Source organism: Odocoileus virginianus, chromosome 10, assembly GCF_023699985.2.
Source record: "Odocoileus virginianus isolate 20LAN1187 ecotype Illinois chromosome 10, Ovbor_1.2, whole genome shotgun sequence".
NCBI classification, from domain to species: domain Eukaryota; kingdom Metazoa; phylum Chordata; class Mammalia; order Artiodactyla; family Cervidae; genus Odocoileus; species Odocoileus virginianus.
This window is the reverse complement of record NC_069683.1, coordinates 44,044,780-44,066,550: the sequence shown is the minus strand read 5'-3', so window position 1 is coordinate 44,066,550 and position 21,771 is coordinate 44,044,780. Positions and strand designations below refer to the sequence as shown.

At 48.9% G+C, this 21,771-nt stretch overlaps 1 protein-coding gene across 2 annotated transcripts in view; it reads left to right on the top strand.

Annotated features, from left to right (window-relative positions):
- The first annotated feature begins 6,794 nt into the window (after positions 1-6,794).
- Positions 6,795-21,771, top strand: part of SORL1 (sortilin related receptor 1) — a 159,450-nt gene continuing 144,473 nt past the window's right edge. The window contains exon 1 of one of the 2 annotated variants that reach the window (XM_070473463.1): positions 6,795-7,217. In XM_070473463.1, coding sequence (XP_070329564.1) covers positions 6,942-7,217 — 276 coding nt within the window. In that variant the 5' untranslated portion in view covers positions 6,795-6,941. Of the gene's footprint in view, positions 7,218-8,263; positions 8,326-21,771 lie in introns of those variants that run through there. The other variant, XM_070473464.1, reaches the window with a different exon arrangement.

The window sequence follows — 21,771 nt, the reverse complement described above, 5'->3', positions numbered from 1 at the left end:
CACTCCCAATCCAGGAGGTTGAGTCCTATTCTATACTCCCGGGGAGGAAGATAATTTCCCATTGTTTTCCAGCAGGAGTGTTTGTCCTTGCATCTACATAACAATTAGGACATTTCCAGGTTTTCGTTTCACACTCTTTGTGAGAAAGGTCTAAATGCTTTCCTCTTACAGAAGCTCAAGAAGTTGAGTTTCTGAGAGATAGAGGCCAGATGACCAGAGTAAGCGGTGAAACTGGAGGTCTTTAAAACCTGCCCCCTCCTTCACCGGATTTTGAACCCAAAGTCCTCTTTTGAAAATTTGAAACCAAATCTCTCATTCCATTTGTCTTCTAGAAAAGCAGGGAAAAACAGAATTTGACTCATGAGTTCTGTAGTATTACTGTCTACTTGAGCACCATGCCTCAGCGAGGCACCTAGGGTAGGGGTGGGGCAGGACAGCGCTGGTTTACGGAGGGTTCACGCAGGCCTGAGCTGTGCAAGAGGTGGGGACTTAGGCAACTGACTTCTGCTTTCTGTCCTGGCTCTCACTGCCCTGCTCCACCCAGGACTTGAAACACCAGCTCTTCTCTCTTCCTAAGGGAGGTATCAGATGCAGAGAAAAAGTCAGAGAACCTCAGTTTGAATCTAAACCTTATAAACTATGTGACTCTGGCAAGTCCTTCCTTCTGAGCCTTAATCCCCAAAATCTATAAAATGTCTGCTTTTTCCCCGCCTAAAGGGTTGCTTTGAGAGGAAATCTGTTAGACAATGCTGTTGTAATGCAAATAGAAATCACTGCTGTGTGAAAGTAAGTTACGACTATTTTCAGAACCTCCTCTTTGAATTTAATGTATTAAAGAGTGACAGTCTGAGTCATAAGGCAAATTCCCATTGGCCATCTATTTTACATATGGTAATGTAAGTTTCCCTGTTAGTCTTTCCACATATCCCAGCTCAAACTGGGCTCTGTAACAGCCTAGAGGGGTGAGATGCGGAGGGAGGTGGGAGAGAGGTTCAAGAGTGAGGGGATATTTGTATACCTATGGCTGATTCATGTTGATGTTTGGCAGAAACCAACGCAATTCCATAAAGCAATTATCCTTCAATTAAAAAATAAATTTAAAATTAAAAAAGAAACAACAACATTGACAGTCTTTAAGTTACTTGTTCTATGTTCTGGGTGCATCTATATTTTAAACCTCATCAGTTATCCTAGACTGTGCCTTAACTCGAGGCATTTTTGGCAACAGCAGGAAAAAGTTATTTCTTTGGGGTCGGAGGGTATTTCTAGCTCAGCCTAACTGGTGAGGTAAATGGTAGTTACTTGACCAAAATGATACAGAAGTGGGAATAAAGTTCACCACTCTGGGCACTGGATGGGGGGGGGTCCCCTTTTGTGCTTCAGCAACTCAGAAGTCCTGTTGTGACGCAAGTTCAGCAGCTTTGAGAGAAAGAAGTGGTGGAGGGAAGATGGTGGTCAAATTCTGATATTCAATTGTTGTAGCCATGCGTTCTGGAAAACAAACTGACTCAGAAGGACAATGCAGATAGTGGAGTGAAGTTTATTACACTAGCGGGCCCAAGGCAGAGTCTCCTCTTAGCCAAGGACCCCGACCAGTTTTTGTGAAAACCTTATATACCCTAAGTGTACGTGCCCAAACCCACCTCCCCAAATTCCCCAAAACTAGTCTGAACCTGTGATTCATATGCCTTAAGCCTAGGTAGTTAACAGTGGACAATTATCAATAGGCCTGTGGCCATACCCCAATAAGCATAATAGAATGTATGATTCTATTTGGTTACACAAATAATTAGAGTATTCTTTTCAGCAACGGAGAGTCTAGGTACACGAGCCCTGGGGCTCTTCCTTCTGGGGGCCTGGTTTTCCAGCTGGTATGTCATTTCCATAGATACTGGGCATATAGCTCCAAGTCCACAGTCTGGCCCAAGATAGAGTCCTGCTGTCAAGATGGAGCCTGTTCTGTCTGTTTCCTCCTTCACAATCACATCTGGTCCTTACCACTCCCTAACTCTCACCACAAGGCATAGGGTGTCTTCTCGAACTCTTTTCATTCATACAGACATTCTGTAAATGTCACCGGTACCCACTATATGCAAGAATCACACAAGCACTGGAAGCATAGACATAGGGTAAGATGAACCTGGTTTTGCCTTCTTACTGCTTATAGTTTTGCTATGTTATATTGTAGTTTAGTTGCTAGGTCATGTAACCCCCACAGACTGTAGCCTGCCAGGCTCCTTTGTCCGTGTGTTCATGGGATTTCCCAGGCAAGAATAGTGGAGTGGGTTGTCACTTCCTACTGCAGGGGATCTTCTCGACCCAGGGATCAAACTCACATCTCCTGTGTCCCCTACATTGGCAGGCAGATTCTTTTTTTTTTTTTTAATTTATTTGATTATTTTAATTTGAGGATAGTTACTTTACAATATTGTGATGGTTTTTGCCATAAATCAACATGAATCAGCCATGGGTGTATATGTGGCCCCCCATCCTGAACCCCCTTCCACCTCCCTCCCCACCCCATCCTTCTGGGTTGTTCCAGGGCACCGGCTTTGAGTGCCCTGCTTCATGCATCCAACTAGCACGGGTCCTCTATTTTACATATGGTAATATACATGTTTCAATGCTATTCTCTCAAATCATCCCACCCTCACCATCTCTCACAGAGTCTAAAAGTCTGTTCTTTACATCTGGGTCTCTTTTGCTGCCTTGCGTATACAATCATTGTTACCGTCTTCCTAAATTCCATATATATGCGTGAATATATTGTATTGGTGTTTCTCTTTCTGACTTACTTCACTCTGCATAATAGGCTCCAGTTTCATCCACCTCATTAGAACTGACTCAAATGTGTCCTTTCTTATAGCTAACTAATATTCCATTGTGTATATGTACCATAACTTCCTTATCCAGTTGTCTGTTGATGGACATCTAGGATGCTTCCGTTTTCTAGCTATTACAAACAGTGGGCAGGCAGATTCTTTACCACCTAGTCACCTAGAGGAAAATGTGACTACAAGTTGGATCTGTTCCTTTTACTTTAAACTTTGCTCCCTGTTGCTTTTGTTCACTGAAAGGATACTGTCTGTATATAACGGCCTGCTATAGGGAACCCAGCCCCTCTTCTTGAAGGTTAAACCAAAGTGCCTTTGTTCAGGGAGTCATCCTGATCCTGTCCACCTGTGAATGGCTACAAGAAAAAAGAAATGTACATATCCTTGCCTTGAGGCTGGCCATTTCAGATGTTTGTAAGATTAATGGCTTTTTTATATATCCTCACCTCTCCCATCTCTGTGTTCTGTAAAAGATAACTGGTATCCAGACCCTAATAGCTAAGATAGTTATTTTGAGACACTAGTCTGCCATCTTTTCAGTGGACTTAGTAACAGTTTGAGAGGAAAATGAGGTTAAATAAGTAATGTGACCAGAGAGAAAGTACCAAAGATTGCACGAGACTTAGGGCCTCTATCTAAGCAATGTGGCGTAACCTAGGCTAGTCCAGAGGCCTCTTGGAAACTGAAGGATGCACAGAAGTTGGCTAGGCCAGGGGCTGGGCATGGAGGGAGGGTGAGATGCCAGATGCCAGCATTAGGGAAGGCCAGGAGGGGAGAGAGAACAGACAAAAGTCCAGTTAGGCTTTGGGAGTTTTTCTTCCTTCTTTGTGGCTGTCCTTGTTGCTATATTAACAGAGACTCCATTTGGGTAAAGACGTGGGACTCTGGTGACCGCTGGGTGATCTTTCCTTAGCTCCATCTTCAGCTCTATTTTAGGATGGCCTGGGTGGGGCAGAAGGACAGAGGAGTGCAGTTTAAAGGCAGACCCTGGAGCTTCCCTGGTGATCCAGTGGTAAAGAATCCACCTGCCAATACAGGGGACACAGGTTCGATCCCTGGTCTGGGAAGGGGACGATCCCACATGCTGTGGGGCAACTAAGCCTGAGCACTACAACAATTAAGCCTGAGTGTCTAGCACCGATGATCTGCAACAAGAGAAGCCACTGCAACGAGAAGCCCGTGCACTGCAAATAAAGGGTGGCCTCCATTTGCCACAAATAGAGAAAGACCATGAGTAGCAACAAAGACCCATGGAACATAGTCCATGGAATTCTCCAGGCCAGAAGATTTCTCGGTAGCCTTTCCCTCCTCCAGGGGATCTTCCCAGCTCAGGGATCAAACCCAGGTCTCCCTCATTGCAGACAGATTCTTTACCAATTGAGCTATCAGGGAAGCCCAATAAAGACCCAGCATAGCCCAAAGTAAATAAATAATAAACAATAAAGTCTGACCCCAGTCTAGTATAAAATTCCCACGCATCTTGGTTTTCCTCCTGATGTGTGGCAGCATCAAAACAAAGGTCATGCAAGTTGGGGTGGAGGGGGATGAGGATCCTCCCTTCTCGCCACCTATCTTCCCACCCCAATGCTGATATTGTTTTGGAGGCATGGAGGAAGTGGAGGCTTGTTTACAACTGAGATCCGGTTTTAAAGCTAGGAGGAACATCCTGCTCAATTGCAAAAGTCAGCCGTGGCCTGTGGCTGCACCCATCTTGTGCCCAGGTGGAGGTCCTGAAGGGGTAGGGAATGGTCAGGGCTGCAAGGTCTCTTTACATTTCACATACGAAGACACCAATGCCCAGAGAGACCAGATGATCAAGAACAAAAATCACACAGTAACTTCCTCGCAAAGCAGGACTAGAATGCATGTCTCTAATGTCATCTGTGTACAGTACTTCTATCTGGGGTCTTCACAATTTGCATGGCAATGTTATTTCACTTACATTATCTCCTCTGATGCTATCAGCATATCTGTGTGGATAGGCAGGAATTAAGATCCTTATTTTGTAGATGAGGAAACTGACGTTTGGTTGGAGAGGTAGTGTGGTTATAAGGCTCATACAGTCTCAGGGTTTGCTGATTATCCACCTTAGAACAGTGTGGAAGGTACATAATGATTACAGAGGAGGGCTTTCAAGGAGCAAATTACCCATGTTTGATCATTCCTGCAAGTTCTTCAGCATCCACGCTGCAAATCAAAATCAAAATCAGCAAGCAGCTGGCCCTGCCCTACCAACCCTTCCCTGCAAATTGCCATTTGCACCATTTGCTTTTCGTGGGAAAAGCAACTTTCCATCTTCAAGTCCACACTTAAGGGACATGTGTTTCCTGCGGGGACTCTGACACTTGCTCTTATAGGGGTTCTCATGAAATATATGTTGAAATAAACAATTGAAACTCTTGCAGAGTAGACCGACTCTAGCCCTGTTCCTCTCATTTTCACTTGGGGGTTAAATAGGTGTTGATGTGTCTTTGCTTCTGGCCTGGGGAGGCCACAGGGTGGTCCATGCCTGGTCAGGTCATACTGACCAGACAGCGCTGGTCTAGATGGGGAGTTGGAGCTGGCAGTGGATCCGTGACTTTGCCAGAGGATGGGGGAGAACTAGGTGGTTCTATGATTATGGTGAGATGGATAGAAAGACTGGGGGAGAATGAAGGGGTGAGAGGAAGCTGGGGACTAAAGAATCAGACCCAGGTCCCCAGAGAGTCTGGCATAGGGTATGAGAGGCGGGTAGAAGACTGGATTTAGGGAGGCAAGGAAAGGCTGTCCCTCTTTGGGTGGGTTGTTTCCAGGGATGACGCTAGGTAGGGGAAGAGGGTGAGCTAAGCTAACTGGAGAGTCCCAGAGGGCAGGGGTAGGACCAGGAGGAGCATTTTGCAGGCACTGAAATGACCATCCCTCCTTCCTCTCAGCTTCTCAAGGGCTTGCATGAAACTATAATTCAACCTTGCTTCCTCTGTCTTATCAAGAACCAGGGTCTTGAGTTCAGAGCACAGCGAAACATAAAATGAAACAGATGATAGGCCTTGGCGGCTCCCACAAACCTGCAGACAAATATTGACCTTGGGTTTGTCTCCGCAGTACCCTTTATCTCCTTGTGCTTTGAACAAGGTCTTGGATCCTCCAGCTGCATGTAGGGTTAATTTAAAACGCGTCCTCCCCACTCTGCGGTGTCTGCCCCTTCTGCCCCCAGTGGCAAGGCTTTACCCACCCTGGGAAGAGGACTTGGAACAGCGTTGGCTGTGGGCTGAAGGGGCTGGGGTGTGTGCACAGGTTTGGGGGCTTAGGTAGGATGGATCGGTGCCCGGTCACACAGGCGGGGGTCACAAGGAAGCCACTGTGCTGGGGCCGCGTGTCCCGCGCAGGTCTTCTGGGTGCAAGGAACACTGTGTAACTAAGCGGGTTCAGGTGTGGCGAGTCTCCTGTCTGACTCTCCTTGTTTTTAAGGCCTCTGTGCCAGGAGTATATTTACCGTGTTCAGGGCAGGGGCAGTTTAGCTCGAGCAACGGCAGTTCGGTGCCCAGAGTAATTGAAACTGTGTGAGTTGCACCGTGGGGGCGGGCTCATCTGGACTCGAACGTGCCCGCCGCGTTCTCCGCGCTAATTTCCTCGGACTCCCCACGCTCCCTCGGAGGTGGGGGCGCGACAGGGGGCGGGCGAGGTGGTCGTGTGGCGGGACCCGGGGCTGTGCAGTCGGGAAAGGAGACTGGCCGAGGTTGAGGGCGACCTCGACACGACCCGGCAGAGCAGGCGAGAACTCCAGGGAGGACCGGCGAGCCCCACGCGACTCCCAGTTGCCGCAGGGCGCACGGTCGACAAGGAGCGCCCGCCCGGGGCCCGGGCCGCGCGCCCGCTGCCTTGACTTCCCCATCGCCGCGCGGGGGAGGGGCCGCGGCGGAGAAAGTGCGCGAAGGGGCCGAGGCGGCGAGCGTCCCACGTGACGGCGCCGCGCCGAACCGAGCGGGACCCGGCGGCGGCGGCGGGCGCAGCGGGGCGGCCTGGAGCCCCGGGAGCGGCGCGCGCGGCCCCGGCCCGGCCGGCGTCCCGGCCTCGCGCTGCACATTCTCTCCTGGCGGCGGCGCCACCTGCGGTCGCGTTCGCCCGAACATGGCGACACGGAGCAGCAGGAGGGAGTCGCGACTCCCCTTCCTCTTCGTCCTGATCGCGCTGCTGCCCCCCGGGGCTGTCGGCCAGATCTGGCCGCAGACGCTGACCGGCGGCCGCGCGCCTGGGCCCCAGGACCGGGGCTTCCTCGTGGTGCGGGGCGACCCGCTCGAGCTGCGGCTGGGGGCGCGCGGGGCGCCCCGGGGGGCGGACGAGAAGCCGCTCCGGAGGAGACGGAGTGCTGCTCTGCAGCAGGAGCCCATCCAGGTGTACGGACAGGTGAGCGGTCGGCCCCCGCCTTCCCTCCGGCTCTCTCTACTCCCTGCGCCGCCGCACCCCCGCATGCATCCTTAGCTGTCGCCTCCCAGGTGCAGGCACCGCTGGGGACTTCCCGGCTGGCGTTTGTTTTCTCCCCTCCGCACACAGGAGTACAACCGTCAGCACTTGAATCGCCTTGATCTTTCCTTCTTCCTGCCTATTTTAGTAAACGGATTCCAGGGCACTCGCGGGGTGCACTGTTTCCCCTGGCTGTGTGCTCTCCGGTGGAGTTTCTGGCAGGTATCGGAGGGGTGCAGCTTCATTTTACGTGTAGATAGAAAACGGGCTTGCTTTCTTGTATCATCAGTTAGCAGCGGAGGCGAGCGCCCTGCAGTTGCTGAACGTTTACCCAGAACAGTCAGAGGAGGGGGTTTCCGCACTTACCGTTTTAAACCACAATTAAGGTGGGCAAACCTGAAATCCTGACTCTGGGCATATAGTCAAACAAGAGGTGTGTGTGTGTAAGGGCTGAATTCTTTTTTTGGTGGTGATGGGGGGTGGGTGAGGTTCTATCCATCCTCCACTTTTCAAAATACTGATTTTATGTTGGACAGGAATATTTCTCATGACACTTGGGGATTTGAAAAACTGCAGGAGTTTGATGGGTATTATTATTCAGCAGATGATTTATTTCTATCCAGGCAATGGGCTTATTAGATCACGAGGAACATGAATTTCACTTTTATGGCCGGACTTACTGCTGGCAATTGCAAACCGAGTTTGTGGGCTAGAATCAGCGTTGGCAAAATTAATTTGTCCGTGTTATTGCCTCATGAGACTCACAGTCCTGTGGTTGAGATTGACATTAACAAAGCTGGCAGGTCGGTGGGGGAAAAGAAGTGGAAATGGTGGAGGTGGTCAATTACGTGATTTCTAGAGTCAAAATGTTCCCTTCAAAGTGGAAATTAAAAGATTGGTCTGAATTCTGCATCTCTTTGCTGATTTTCCTTTAGCCATTTCTCCAGGAAATATACAGAGCTTAATGTTCAACCTTTGGAGCCGGAAGAACATTATAAAGTATCTCTCCCTGTGTGTCGTTTTGATGATGAAGCCACCAGAGCCGGGAAAGGTGAAGTGACTAGCCCAAGGTCATGTGGGACAGGGTTGCTGGCTCTTTAGTTTTTGTCTGCATTGTCTAGTGATCTTTGAGAGATCAAATAGTCGCCCACTCTTTATACAGTGCTTCTTCAATAACTTCTTTCTAAAGAAAAATGTATTGGTAAGAAAGGGGCTTGGGATGGAGGTTCGAGGATGGGAGCATTTGACTTCCATGCACCACCAGCCCCAAGGCAAGAGCATGTGCCAGTGGGCATAGAATGGCTGGTTGGCATGGGCTGCTGGAACTTGCCTGTGTGGCTCCCCCGAGGGTCCAGATCCTTGTTGCCCTCTCCACTCTCTCCTGAAACTTCTTTTTTGTATTACTGAAAGAAGTCAGCAGGGTCCTTGCTCTCCACAGGGACACCAGCATCCTGATGAACGATGTGGGAAGGCGAGAGAGAGGCTCCCTTGTTCACTGAGGCTTCCTATCAGCTCAGCTCTCCTGTGGACTTGAGTCAGCTTTCTGGGGGTTGGGAATGGGGAGCAACGGAAGACGATCCCTTCTGGATCTCAGGTCCCCTACAACTATAGATTGGGCTGCTGGAAGAACTTTGTGGTCGCAAAAATATGTGCGCAGGTGCTGTTTGTAAAAGCTCCTGGGGATGTGGGACAAGTTAAACTGTGTTCTCCTTAGGAGTGACTAAAAAACCTTTGGCTTTCATATTTCTGAGTCAGCCAGATTGAATTTGTTTCCGTGGAAGGATGGAGAAGTAGCTGTGGAACTCTTAATGAGGAATTCCTATCAAGGGTGAGGACCCAGAGCAGTGTTTCGTCTTCTCCGAGGCTGCCTCCTTTGTGCATTTGTTCTTGGTTGCCCTGAGGTTAATAAAAGTGGGATTAACTTGAATCTGTAAGGGTCTGAGTTAGAGTGAAGGAAGGACTTCCTGGGCTTTCTGCTACAAGCACTGTCTAGTGCAGACCCTTCAGACCCCACACATAGGAATCGGGCTGAAGGGGTTTTGCCTGTCCATCTTGGAGCTCTGAAGGGCCTCGGGACTCTTTGGAAGGATCTTTCTAGTAAAGATGACTATTTGCCTCTTTTTTTCCATCTTTCTAGTAAAGATGACCACGTGCCTCTTTTTTTCCCCTGGGACATACCTGGTTTAGACGTTGTCCCTGCTGGATGTGAAAAGTGCTGTGTTCACTCTCTAAAGGGTCAGGATGCAGACTGTAAATCAGATCTCCCATGGCTCAGATGGTAAAGAATCTGCCTGCAATGCGGGAGACATGGGTTCGATCCCTGGGTTGGAAAGATCCCCTGGAGAGGGAAGTGGCTACCTACCACTCCAGTAGTAGTGCCCGGAGAATTCCATGGACAGAGGAGCCTGGCCAGCTACAGTCCATGGGGTCACAAAGAGTCGGACACGACTGAGCAACTAACACATTCTGCTTCTAGCCTTAAGCCAGTTCTCACTAAAATGAGAGTATAAATACTCCCCCCAACCCCCACACTTAAAGTTTTTCTGTAGTGTCAGTTGAATTCAGTATTATTCTATGTAGGGATGGAGTGCAAATGAAGGGGCAGGGGAAGTTTTCATCACTGCTTTCAGAAAATTTAGAGTCTAAGGAGCAGATAAAGAAGTTGTAAATAAATGTACAGGCATGGAAATGTACCAGACAGGGACAAGGAAACAGGGACATGATAAACCGGGCCGCAACTCTCCAGTGGGGTGTGAGTGGGTTGTTCGACATGGAAGGCGTGGGAGATGAAGCGATAAAGGGTCAGTGGGCTCAGACACTCTGCAGCTTCTCGCCCTCTGACCTTTGAGTGTGTTTGAGGGGATGCTGGGCCCCAGGGATCAGCACTGGAAGCAGAAGCTGCCTGATGGAAAAGGACCCCCGGGGCGATGTTCAGGCTGCCAGCTTCAGGGAGGGGAGCCAGAGGGCTTTTGCATCTGAGAAAGAGCCCTGTGTTGGAGTCCCTGTCGTTCTTTTCCTTTGGCGCTGCTAACCTTCAGAGTAAACTAGGTTTAGTTGTTGTCCCTCTTCTAAAACAGGCCAGATCGAAGAAGGGGGATTCCAACATTCTTGCCACACTGGATTTCCTCCTGATTTCATGTCAGCTGCATGTCAGCATGCCACCTGCTTTTTCCTCTGCCTCCAATATTCTTCCCGTTTCTCTGTTTGCCTGCAAAAGCCCTATTCCATTTTTCATCATCCAAGGAATGTCTCTTAGTTTTCCCAGGCTCTGGTGGGAAGAGTTCTTTGGAGCTTGGTTACAGCACTGACTGTCTGTGTTCTCATTGCTTGTGTGACTGTTTCATCTCCCAGTTTGCTCCTTGAGGGTATGGATCCAGCCTCTGCTTTGTGTCCCTGGCACTTGGGAGGCCCGTAATGAATACTTGTGGACCAGCTGCCCACCTGGAAGGTGAAAGGCCTGGAGGGTGGGAAGCACATCCAAGTTACAGAAAAGGTATTTATAAGGAGGACTGTGGTGAGCCCACAAATGGCGAGTGGAAATGAGTTGGCTCAGAATGTGGGTTAGGGAGCCCTGATTTTCCTGTGCTTTTCTGGGGGTTTATTTTGAACTACGAGCTGCAATTCTGTTGTGCAGAATCTCCCTTTTAGGGCTATCATGGTAATGCTAATGGTATTGTTTTGGGGAAAAAGCCTTTGGAATGAAGCGCAAAGCCTAACAGGATTTACAGGTTTATTTTCCTCCCAATGAGCTCTCTTTTCATAATTCCTGCTTTTTAGAGGCCAGGGAGTATTCAGTGTCCTGATTTGAGACTGAAAATAAAGTGTCTGTTACAGTACAAGGACCTGAGACAAAGAGCCTCCTTTGGGGGATGGAAGACTATGTAGCTTTGGATCTCTTTGGGGGTAGATTCTTGTATGATACACTTGCTTGGTAAAGAATTGGTTGGTTGATTCTGAAGTTAGGACATTTGACCTGTATGATTCCAAAAGATGAGAAGGCAAGCCTTTGTGGTGTCAGGTTAGCCTTTTCTACATAGCTGAAGAGTTCCTTAGCGTGTTGGGTTGGCTTGATAAAGGGTGTGACCTTGAAAGACTTCCTGGTCTTGCTTGGCATCTTATCTTGGGCACAGCTCTTGGCTCAGTCTCTGGCCACTGTTTTAACAGTTTGCGACTCTTGGGGCAAGCCTCGATGGAGGCTTGGAGAGGTGGAATGAATGGGAGGAAAAGAGACAGGGAAGAGGAGCGAGGAGATGGAGAATGAAAGGGGTGAAATGACAAGCCATCCAGTCTGTTTATTTAGCCTTCAGTAGGTAACGCGTGTTTGTAAAACAGCATTTGTTCAGAAGGGTATATAGTGAGAAGTAGAGTTGCTTCCCTCCTGTGTCCCCATTCACCCACCCATGGTCATCAGCTTTTTGTGTGTCCTTCCAAAAACATTCTATGTGTATATAACATATGGACATGAAACTTGAAAGGCTTTCTCTCATCCGTAGCCCCTAATATCATCAGTAATGACATTAGTTCCAAAGTATATTTATGGCAATAGGAGGGGAGTTACCTGAAATATCCTAGCATAAAATGGATTGTACTTTTACTCCAGGCCAGGGTAGAAAATACCATTCCACTTGGAGGGTTCCTGTGGGCCAAGGCCAGGAGAGCAGCATTCTGTAGCCTTGTCATTTGGAAAGGTGCTGGAGGGCAGTTCCCTGGAGATGTAGAGCTCATGTGTGTGAGAGCATCAGAATACAGAGATCATGGATCTTGGCTTTAACTCGTTTTCTTTTGGAGAATGTTTTCTTTAAATTCTGTAAAGTGGAGTTAATAGTATGCTTAATAAATTGCTTTGAGACCTGGGATCCGGGGAGGCAGATTCTAACAGCAACGAGCATCCCCACGCAAAAGATGGATGTTGTAGGAACATTTCATTTGTCATATTTTGGATTTACCTCCTTAAGAGATGACTGCCTTCTTTGTAGTGTCATTGTTGAATCCCAGGGCCAGGGATCCGAGCGTCTTACTGTCAGCTGTAATGGACAGCCACAGGAGCTTGCAAATAATCTGGAGAGCAGGTAACCCCCAAAATAGTTTATTTGCCTTTGCTATTTGTTTATTTAGTCTTTTAAAGCATCAGTTTACCTTCCTAATTAAAGCTTGCTTAGGTGCATATTAAAATGAGCTTGTATTCTTTGAGCAGTTGATATGCAAAACGGCTGGCATACATGTGTTAGGGAAAGCCAGTTTGGAGTTTAGAAATTTTGACAATAATTCAGATGCAGATAATTTGAGAGTTGACTGCACAGGACTATATTAAAGCTGAGGTATTATAATAACCTTTCCTCCATCTTTTTTTTAGGTTTGGGTATGATGGAAAGGAAAGGAGAACTCACTGCATTTTGGTTTGAATATTCAGGGATCAGTATTTCAGCAGAAGTGGTCTGGGCTGCAGGGCTGAGCCGTTCTCTTTGTCGAGTACAGAACCTTCCTGTGCATTCTCAGGCCAGAATCCATCGGGACATGGCGTATTCAGTCCAACCACGTAGATGCAAAAATCAATTTCCCTCAGTTTAAAATGAGTCGCAGTTAATTTCGACCTAATTTATTGGTTTATTGACCTGTGGACCTTGGGCCTTCGAAGAAGTGGCATGGGCAGCCTTCTGGCATTGAAGTGGCTGATGGTGCTATAAATCAGAGAAGGCAGGTGGGCTGCTGATCATGATCAAGATTTGGGTTTCATCCCATGTTATTGTGAAACCCTAAGTTTTTTTTTTTATTGTAATATGAGGCATGCATTGAGCATTTTGGGGTGGGTTCCATAAAAATAGGACCTCTTAAGTCACTTAACTTTTGCAGCCATGACCCCAACAGGGAATTAAAAATAATTACAAAATTCTGTTGTCCCCTGGGTAATTGTCAATCATAATGGTAACATCCATGGTCATGTCACTGCTACCAGCCAGGAGCCAGGAGACTTTATCTTCTTGGCCTCATGTCAGGTCTCTTTGATGGATCTTCCTGCCATGATGGAAATATTCTGTTTCTGAGCTGGTCAAGGTGTCCATGAGCCATCTGTGGGGGTTGAGCGCTTGACATGTGGTTAGGATGACCGAAGAATTGAAGTTATTTTCCTTTCGTTGAATTTTTAATCCAGTTAAATTTAAGTTTGAATGGCTACATGTGGCCCGTGGATGGCATATCTTTCCCGAGTGGTGTGTGGCCCCCTTGCTCACTGTGATCGCTGCCTCACCCAGGGAGCAGCTGTAGGCACCGCCAGGCTGGTCTTTTTTTCCACCATGAGCAGGGCAGGGAAAGCGAGGGTTGAGGGCTGCTGTCTGAACCTGAGGTTTTGGTGGCTGCTGGCTGCCAGGGTGAGTGTCAGGAGACCCTGGCCTTTCTTTCCGTGGTAGGGATGCAGCAGCCGGCTGTGGTGGAGGGTGCCCTGGGTGTCCTGCTCACCTTAGTGGCAGCCTGTGTCCAGATGCTTCCTCCCACTGGGGACCTGGGCGCTGAAGGCTGACCTGTGTGTCTTCGCTTTTGCTGTGGCTTTGCCCACACAGCAGCCCACATGGCCCCGGCTGGTGTGCAGACCCTACCCATCTGTTGAACCAAGAAAGCAGTAATGATGCCTGAACTGGGGGCCACCTCCCCACCTCTGCCCTCTGCTTCCCGGACTCAGCTTGTTTTGCCCCAAAGCAGCCAGGTCTCTCTTCATCCCTGCAGCCCTGCAGACCAGCACAAAGACAAACATCAGGCGTGTGGTCTTCATCATGGCCTGGGTGGGGATCCTCCCATCCCCGTTCTCTAAGCCTGCCTGTCGCTGCCACTGCCTCCGCTCAACTCAGCAAGTCGGGACCCTTCACTATGATTTATCTCCAGTTCCCTGAATTAGATTAAAAACACTGCTACGAATTCTCAGAAAGGGAGGCTGATGTGATTGCATCCCACATCGGGGCGGTAGACAAGGGCAGTAAAAAGATGTGCTTATATCATCTGTGTTTTGTGCCTTGTAGGGGCCACCATGTGGTTTATTGTTCCTTTCCTTTTTTAAGTGAGGAAGGTAAGCAGTGTTGCTTCTTTTATTTAGAAAAGAGACTAGTCTGTTGAGCAGAAACCCTCTGCCCCCAAAGCACTGGATCAAAGTGGAGAAGGTGGATGGGCTGCTTCTGAAATAAAATAAGTGAGGGTCTGAGCCCGTGAGTTGGGTGAATGGAGATTTTAATGTGTTAGTTGGGACTGAGGTGATAGCCAGCCTACTTTGATTGGTTGGGGAGCCGAATAGTGTCAGGGTAAAATTTCTCACTCGCAGGAAACCTCTGTGCCCAGAAGAAATGGGGGGAAGCTGGGATGATGTGCTGGAGCTTGGAGGGGTGGGGGTTAAAGGCAATGCTGGGAGTAAGGCCATTTTAGGGACCCTCTCTGGAGAGCCTCATGTAGGTGCCTCCGAGATGAGCCACACATGGGCGAGGGGCCCAGATAGTAAAGGACCCTGTTTCTCTGTCAGCCCAAAGGACACAGGCAAGACACTTGCATGTGGGTCTACCCCAGGGGCCTGGGGACAAGACGTGCCCCAGGGTCCCCCCAGAGGACCCCGCCAATGGCAGAAGGTGGGGACAGCAGACAGAGATGGGTGAGGGGCTGTGAGGCTGGGGGAGGGTGTGGAAGAGACTTGAAATGTTTTAAACCTGTGCTCAATTAATCGAGTAACATGAGACTGTGTACCTATGACTTACCTCATCTGTATATATTTAGTTCCCTGAAGTTCTCTCAACTGAGGAGTTCTTTTAAAAAAATCTTGTAGTTAACCATGCTCATGGTTCGCTGGATTTGGCAAGGCGAGCTGCTGCTGGGGGTAATGCCGGGGTTCCTGCAGAGACAAGGCATCCTCCGTCCTTGAGAGGGAAGAATTCAGCAGTGGGTGTGGACAGCTGGGTGGAGGAGAAAGGGCTGTCATCACAGGGTTGGGGAGTTAAGCTGGGGGTGGGGAGTTGCCCCAGAGGCTTCTGCTTGCCCTCCTGGTACCAGAGGCATCTCATGCAACTGAGAGGTCAGCCTTGCTGTGGGGTTTAAGCCACAGGTAAGGCGAGGTCAGGCTTTTCTGGTGGTTCAGTGGTAAAGAATCCCCCAGCAGTGCAGTAGCCGCAGGAGACATGGGTTCAATCCCCGGGTCGGGAAGACGCCCTGGAGGAGGGCACGGCAACCCACTCCGGTATCCTTGCCTGGAGAATCCCATGGACAGAGGAGCCTGGTGGGCTACAATCCATGGGAGTGCAAAGAGTTGGTCACAACTGAAGTGACTTAGCACTCACGCAAGGTGAGGTCTTGAGGCATTTGGTTCTGGCATGTAATGTAAATGCTTTACTCTTGGGGTGAGGAAAGTGCTAGAAATCAGTGTCATGTCTGCATTGGTTCCTTGGAGCTTTGGGAACTGGAACTTGGGTTTTCCCAGGTTGCAGATCTTGGATGTGGAGTGAGGGGAAGGCTGCCTGAATGCAGGGCTTGGCTGTGATTGGCTTCTGAGCTTGACCCAGACATACAGTGTCTCATCAGGGTAGGTATGTTATTGCTTCCCCCTCTTAGGCCTCAGTGTTCCAAACCTGGTCATGTGCACAGTAGTTTTAAAAAAATTTTATTTGTTTATTTATTTTTATTTTGACTGCATTGAGTCTTTGCTGCTGTGAGAGGGCTTTCACTAGTTGTGGCGAGCGGGGCTACTCTCTAGTTGCGTTGCACGGGCTTCTCATTGCAGTGGCTTCTCGCTGCAGAACGCAGGCTCTCAGATGCTGGGGCTCAGTAGTTGTGGCCCACAGGCTTAGTTGCCTTGTGGCATGTGCAGTTTTCTCAGATCAGGAATCAAATCCATGTCCCCTGCATTGTCACATTAGTTTTCTATGTGTTGTCATTTTGTGAAGAATGGTTTATTTTGGTATAAAGACCATACTTGTAACAAGAGGACATGTTTCAGCATTTTGAAGTTTATGAAATATATGCATGGATATCATCTCATTTGAATCTTAAAGCAGTTCTGTAAAATTGGGAAGGCAAGTCTTATTATTATTTTAGCAATATGAAAAGAAGTCTTTATTTCTTTCCTAGGGAGGACTAGTAGGAGGATCACTGTTAAAGACTAAATCTTAATGAAAGGCATCCATACATTAAAAAAAAACAAACCCAGCACATATTTTTATTTTGTCATAAGTTTGTCTTTCCAGTTTTTTAACAAACCTAAGAAATGCAGTTTGCCAAAGGATACCTTTTGCCCTGCAGAGCTTTTCCAGTTCATGTCTACACAGTGAGTTTTCCCTCCTTCGGTAAGAAAGCAAAAGTATCCCTAGGCACCTTCTGTGGATGGGCTGGTGGGCAGATGGATGTCCCTGCCTTTCTGGCGGTCATAGAGACCCTGAATTGTGTGGTTGTTGTTCTTATGGTGGTGGTGGTTTAAGCAGAACTTTCCACTGGCTCTGTGGTGTCACGCATCTTAGCCTTATTATCCTGCTCATTTCACAGATGAGTATCTTGAGGCTCCAAAAGGCGAAGGGACGTCCCCAGAGCCGTACACCTGGTCAGTCGTAGCGACCAAGATTCAAACCCAAGTCTCCGATTTGTCTCAAGGTCTTTGCCTTTTGTAAATATTCCAGTGAAGGCCTGGCTTTCAGCCAGGGGTCCGAGGTGGCCGCGATCTCTTTTGTTCCCCTTTAAAAACCAAGAGATCTCGTAATATTCCACCCTTTCCTTGGCTCTTCTGACTGCATGAATTTTCTTTTAACTTTTCAAATTCGTTAAGTTCCTCCCAGTCCTTGGCTTTCGCCCTGTTCTTCCTCTCAGTTTCTCAGTCTCTCTTTGTTCTCCATCCTCTTTGCCGGGACCCCTCCCTCTTCATCCTTTTGGTACCCCCTGGGGGTCCTGTCTTCAGTGCAGCCCTGCACCTGCTTATGCCCTCCCCCGATTTAACAACTGTAACCATTATTCATGAAATTAGCTGTTTAGTGTTTGTTTCCCCCTGATGATTTGACAGCCACAGGCAAGACCTAGAAGTCTGCTGTTTTCCTAACACCTCCTGTGGCATCTGATATGGAGCAAGTGCTCAATAAATATTTACTGAATGAATGAGGTGGGGGTCTATTTATGGTGAAGCCGTAGAGCCGAAGAGGAGAGTCAAGGAAAGGGGATACTCTGGAACCATCCTACAGAGGTGAATCCTGATTTAAGGCTGGTCCTAGTTCTGGGCTTCCGTTGTGACTCAGATGGTCAAGAATCCACCTGCAGTGCAGGAGACACAAGTTCGATTCCTGGGTCTGGAAGATCCTCTGGAGAGGAGAATGGCAACCCACTCCAGTATTCTTGCCTGGAGAATTCCATGGACAGAGGAGCCTGGCAGTCTCCATGGGGTCTCAAATAGTCAGACACGACTGAGCGACCAACACTGGCTCAGGGTGTCCAGCAGCCAGTGAGGGGCTTGCTGTGCCCCCAGTGCTCTGCGCCCCCGAGTTTTAGGGCAGATGGATGGAAACCCCAGCTCTAAATCTTTGGGTTTAACCCCATCTGCCCGGTGTGAAAGGTGGTTTAGATGTTCCCTGAGGTTTCTTCTGGCCTGGATATTTTCTTCTTTTTTTTCTGTTACTTGCCAACTGGTGAGTTAAGGGGCGATTATTTTCATGACAAAGAGATTTTTCACATGTTCTTTTTTTTACAGGGAGCCCTCCCAGCCAGAACAGCCGTGCCGGCTATTTGCTAAATGACAAAGTGGGCTTCCCCAGGAGGGAGTGGCAGGTAGAGGTCAACAGCGGGTGGATTCTGCTTGCCAAAGATCTATCAGAAATAAAGTCTTTCTGAACTGATACTGTAAGTCAGGAGGAGGCATATAAGTAATCTAAAGGCAGCTCATGACTCTAGTTAAGGAGATTATAGAGAAATGCTAAGCTTTTAGTTTCGAGGTCATTTTCCCTTTGTTTCCTGGTCTGTGAAATGGGCAGCCTGCACTGATTAGTGAGGTAGTTAATGAGCTCTCTGGCTGAAGCATCACTGAGAAAAGTCAGATGTGTGAGCGGAGAGGCCAGGACAGGGCTTCTCTGTAGGGAGCAATTAAACTAGATTTCAGCTCTCCTTCTGAGGTGGAGAGTCCAGGGAGGAAAAATGAGCTTACTAAATATAGTGGGGACACAGTCTCGAAAGGGGACACGGAGGGCCGATTTGCATAACCAGCATTTAGGTTGTGCAAACGGACGGTTGGAGGAACCTTGTTATTCTTGGACTTCGGGTGTCTATCTTTGGTTTCCTCAGGCCTGTCCTGCAGTTCTGAGGATTTAGCAGCCGCCTCTGTCCTCGGAGTTGAAGGACAGGATATTTGCTTTATACTTTGCTGTAGAATTTTTAAAATGCTTCCTGTATTTCACTGCTAGTGAGGCAGAGGAATCAGCCAGACTGCCTTATTTGTCCTCCTCGTCCTGTGTTCTGGGAAGAAGCTGTGTAGGAGTGGTGAGGATGACTGGCCGTGGGTGTCTGGGACATCCTGATCTTCGGGTTTGACTGATTTGAGAAAGACGTAATGGCAGAACAAATGAATGGAGATGGCGTCAGACCCGTTCCATTAAAAGGGGCCCCCGTCCTTTTGAGTAAGATTCAATGACTGTACAGATCTCTGTCGGTTTTATTGTAAATTTCTTACTACTCATCAGACTTGTCTCTCTGATTTTCTCCAGAAGTGTTCTGGGTAGACAGGTGAGAGGTGACTAAAGAGCCCCAAAGGATACTGAGTCCCTTTGGGGTCTTGGGGCATATAAGTGAGCCCTGCCTTCACACAACAAGCAGTTTATGCAGTTTATTCGTCCTCCTCCTATTTATAATAACCCAGAGCCTGGGGCTTTGGTGGCAGCAGCTTCTTGTCTCTCTCTGAATAATGAAGCAAAACACATAATCTCTTTGGAGCACCTGGGCCTGCCCGGAGACCGAGATGATGACTATTGTGAGTTTGGAAGTGGACGCTAGCCCTGAGCCTGTGGCCTTCTCCAGCCAGGGACTAGGGAGCAGGCCTGCAAGGATGCTGTGGCTTTGCAGATGCTGCTGACAGCAGTTTGAAGGATTGCCTTGGCCAGAGACCCACTCCTCAGCCTGCCTCCTCTATGACTCACTTGAGCTGCATATTTCAGTAGCATGAAGGCTTGACATGAGAAGAAAGGAGTATTTCTTATGAGTGGGAGCTCTTAGGTATTGAATCAGCACTTGAGAAGTGTGATGTTCTTTGCAGGTCATAGACAGAGGCTTTTTAAAAAATGGAGAAGAAATTCCCGTAACACGAGAGTAACCATTTTAAAGGGAATGATTCAATTTGGTGGCATTTTGTACTTTCACAGTGCTGTGCAGCCACCGCCTCTCTCTGGTTCCAAACCATTTTCATCCAGAATAAAACCGCTTCCCCGTTAAACAGCTACTACCTATTCTCTGCTCCCTCTAGCCCCTAGCAACCACCAGGCTGTCTCTATGGATTTAGCTGTTCTGGATATTTTATATAAATGGGATCATGTAATATGTGACCTTTTGTTTGGCTTCCTTCAGCTAACATATTGTTTCTGAGGTTCATCCACGTTGGGGCACATATCAGTAGATCATACAGTTTTAACAACTACCCAAGATACCCAAGGTGGTGCAGTGATAAAGAACTCACTTGCCAGTGCAGGAGATGTAGATGTGGGTTCGATCCCTGGGTTGGGAAGATCCCTTGGAGGAGTGCATGGCAACCCACCCCAGTATTCTTGCCTGGAGAATCTCATGGACAGAGGAGCCCGGCGAGCTACAGCCCATAGGGTCGCAAAGAGTCAAACACAGCTGAGTGACTGAGCACGCATGCAAGATACCCAGAGACAAACCTGCAGAAAAAGAGTGCTCCTTCTCGCCACTGTCATTTAAGCCCCAGTTTCTGCCAGAGGAAGGGGAATGAACTAGATTCATCGTTCCCGGAATAAGCTGCATTAGAGACACCAGTCGTATGTCTTTAAAAAATACCGATTCTTGGGCTCCACTCGGAGCGTTCTGCATCAGTAGGTCAGGGGTTTCTCTGGGGTTGCTGACTGTCAGCTTGCTGGGTGTGGGACCCCTGAACCAGGAGACCTCTCGGGGGCCATCTTGATTCTTAAAGACCTGCCTGTGATCTTAGCAGAGGCCTGAACCCCACGCACCATATTCTTTGTTGTTCATGAGGCAGTTCTTCTGTGCCCAGACCTCTGTGGCTTGCAATTTCCCTGTTCGCCTTCTGAGGGGAGGCGCAGGGCTCCCTCCCCGCTGGTTTTTACGGCTCCAATTAATTGTGGCTCATTTATCAAGCGCCAGCTACGCCCTGTGAGCTGGAGATGGGAGAGGGAAGGTTGTTCACGCCCTGGGGTGGTAGTTACAGCTGACTGCACATCAAGGTTACATTCTGGAAAAGCCACCCTCCCACTCGCCCTCACTCCCTCCCAGACCAGTGTCTCCCTGGGCCCTGTGTGCGAACCCCTCTCCATGTGGTCTGTGGGACCCAGTGAGCAAGGCTGGGCGGAGTGAGCGGGATGTAGGGAAGCCTGCAGCTGCACCCAGAGGGCTGGGCAAGAGGGAATCTCAGGGGCTGAGGCCAGGAGGAAATCCCTGGGGATGGAAAAGGACCTCAGCAAGCCAGCAATCACCCACACAGTGTGGGGATCCAGCCTGGACACCGGTGGGTGCTGTGATCACAGGGGAAGGAGAGGAGGCTACTCTGGACCTCTGGTTGCCTGGTTACTTTCCATGGACAGCCTGTTTTGACCTCTTCCCTTTCCCCTGGGGAGGGGCCGGGAGAACGAACGCCAAGGGGAGATGGAGAGGAGGAAAATGAGACCAGAGAGCATCATGGTGTCTTTGCTTTAATAAACGTGCCAGCCTGCCTGGTGGTGGACTCCCGCAGCTGACTCTGCTCTTTGCTGGGGGAATATGCACGTGGGGTGCGGTGGGGGTCAGCCTCTGCCAGGCGGCGGCTCCCTGGAGAGTTACTCCTCTGACCAGGAGGTGCCCGTGCTGACGTCTAGCCGAGGGAAGGTGCTGAACTATTCGTGTGAGTTGCCTGGTGGCGCTTGGACAAGCTGTTCCTTGCTTGAGATTTTTTTTTTCCCTCCACCGTGCTGCCCTTTTACAGTCTGCTGTTAGGAGTGAAAGGGACATTTAATAAAATCTTTCCTTTTTTTAGAAGGTGTTTCAGCAAGCTCGCCTTCTCGGCTTCCTTTGTCTGAAAGCCTTGGATGTTCAGGTGCCTCCTTTGTGCTGCTCTTACCCCTTCACCTCTCCTGGGATTGGTTCAGGGGCCCCATAAATCTCATGTCCTCCGAGCAGAAAGACTTGCGTGAGTTGTGCTCAGAGCTCAAGCCCGCTCTGATCACCGTAGGCTTTGTAACCTGTTCTGAGTGTTATTTGATTATGAACCTGCCTGAGGGGCTGTTGGGAGGTTGCCCCAGTGCAGCGTTGCTGGGCCTTCTTATGCCAGGCCCTGGATGAACTTAGTGAT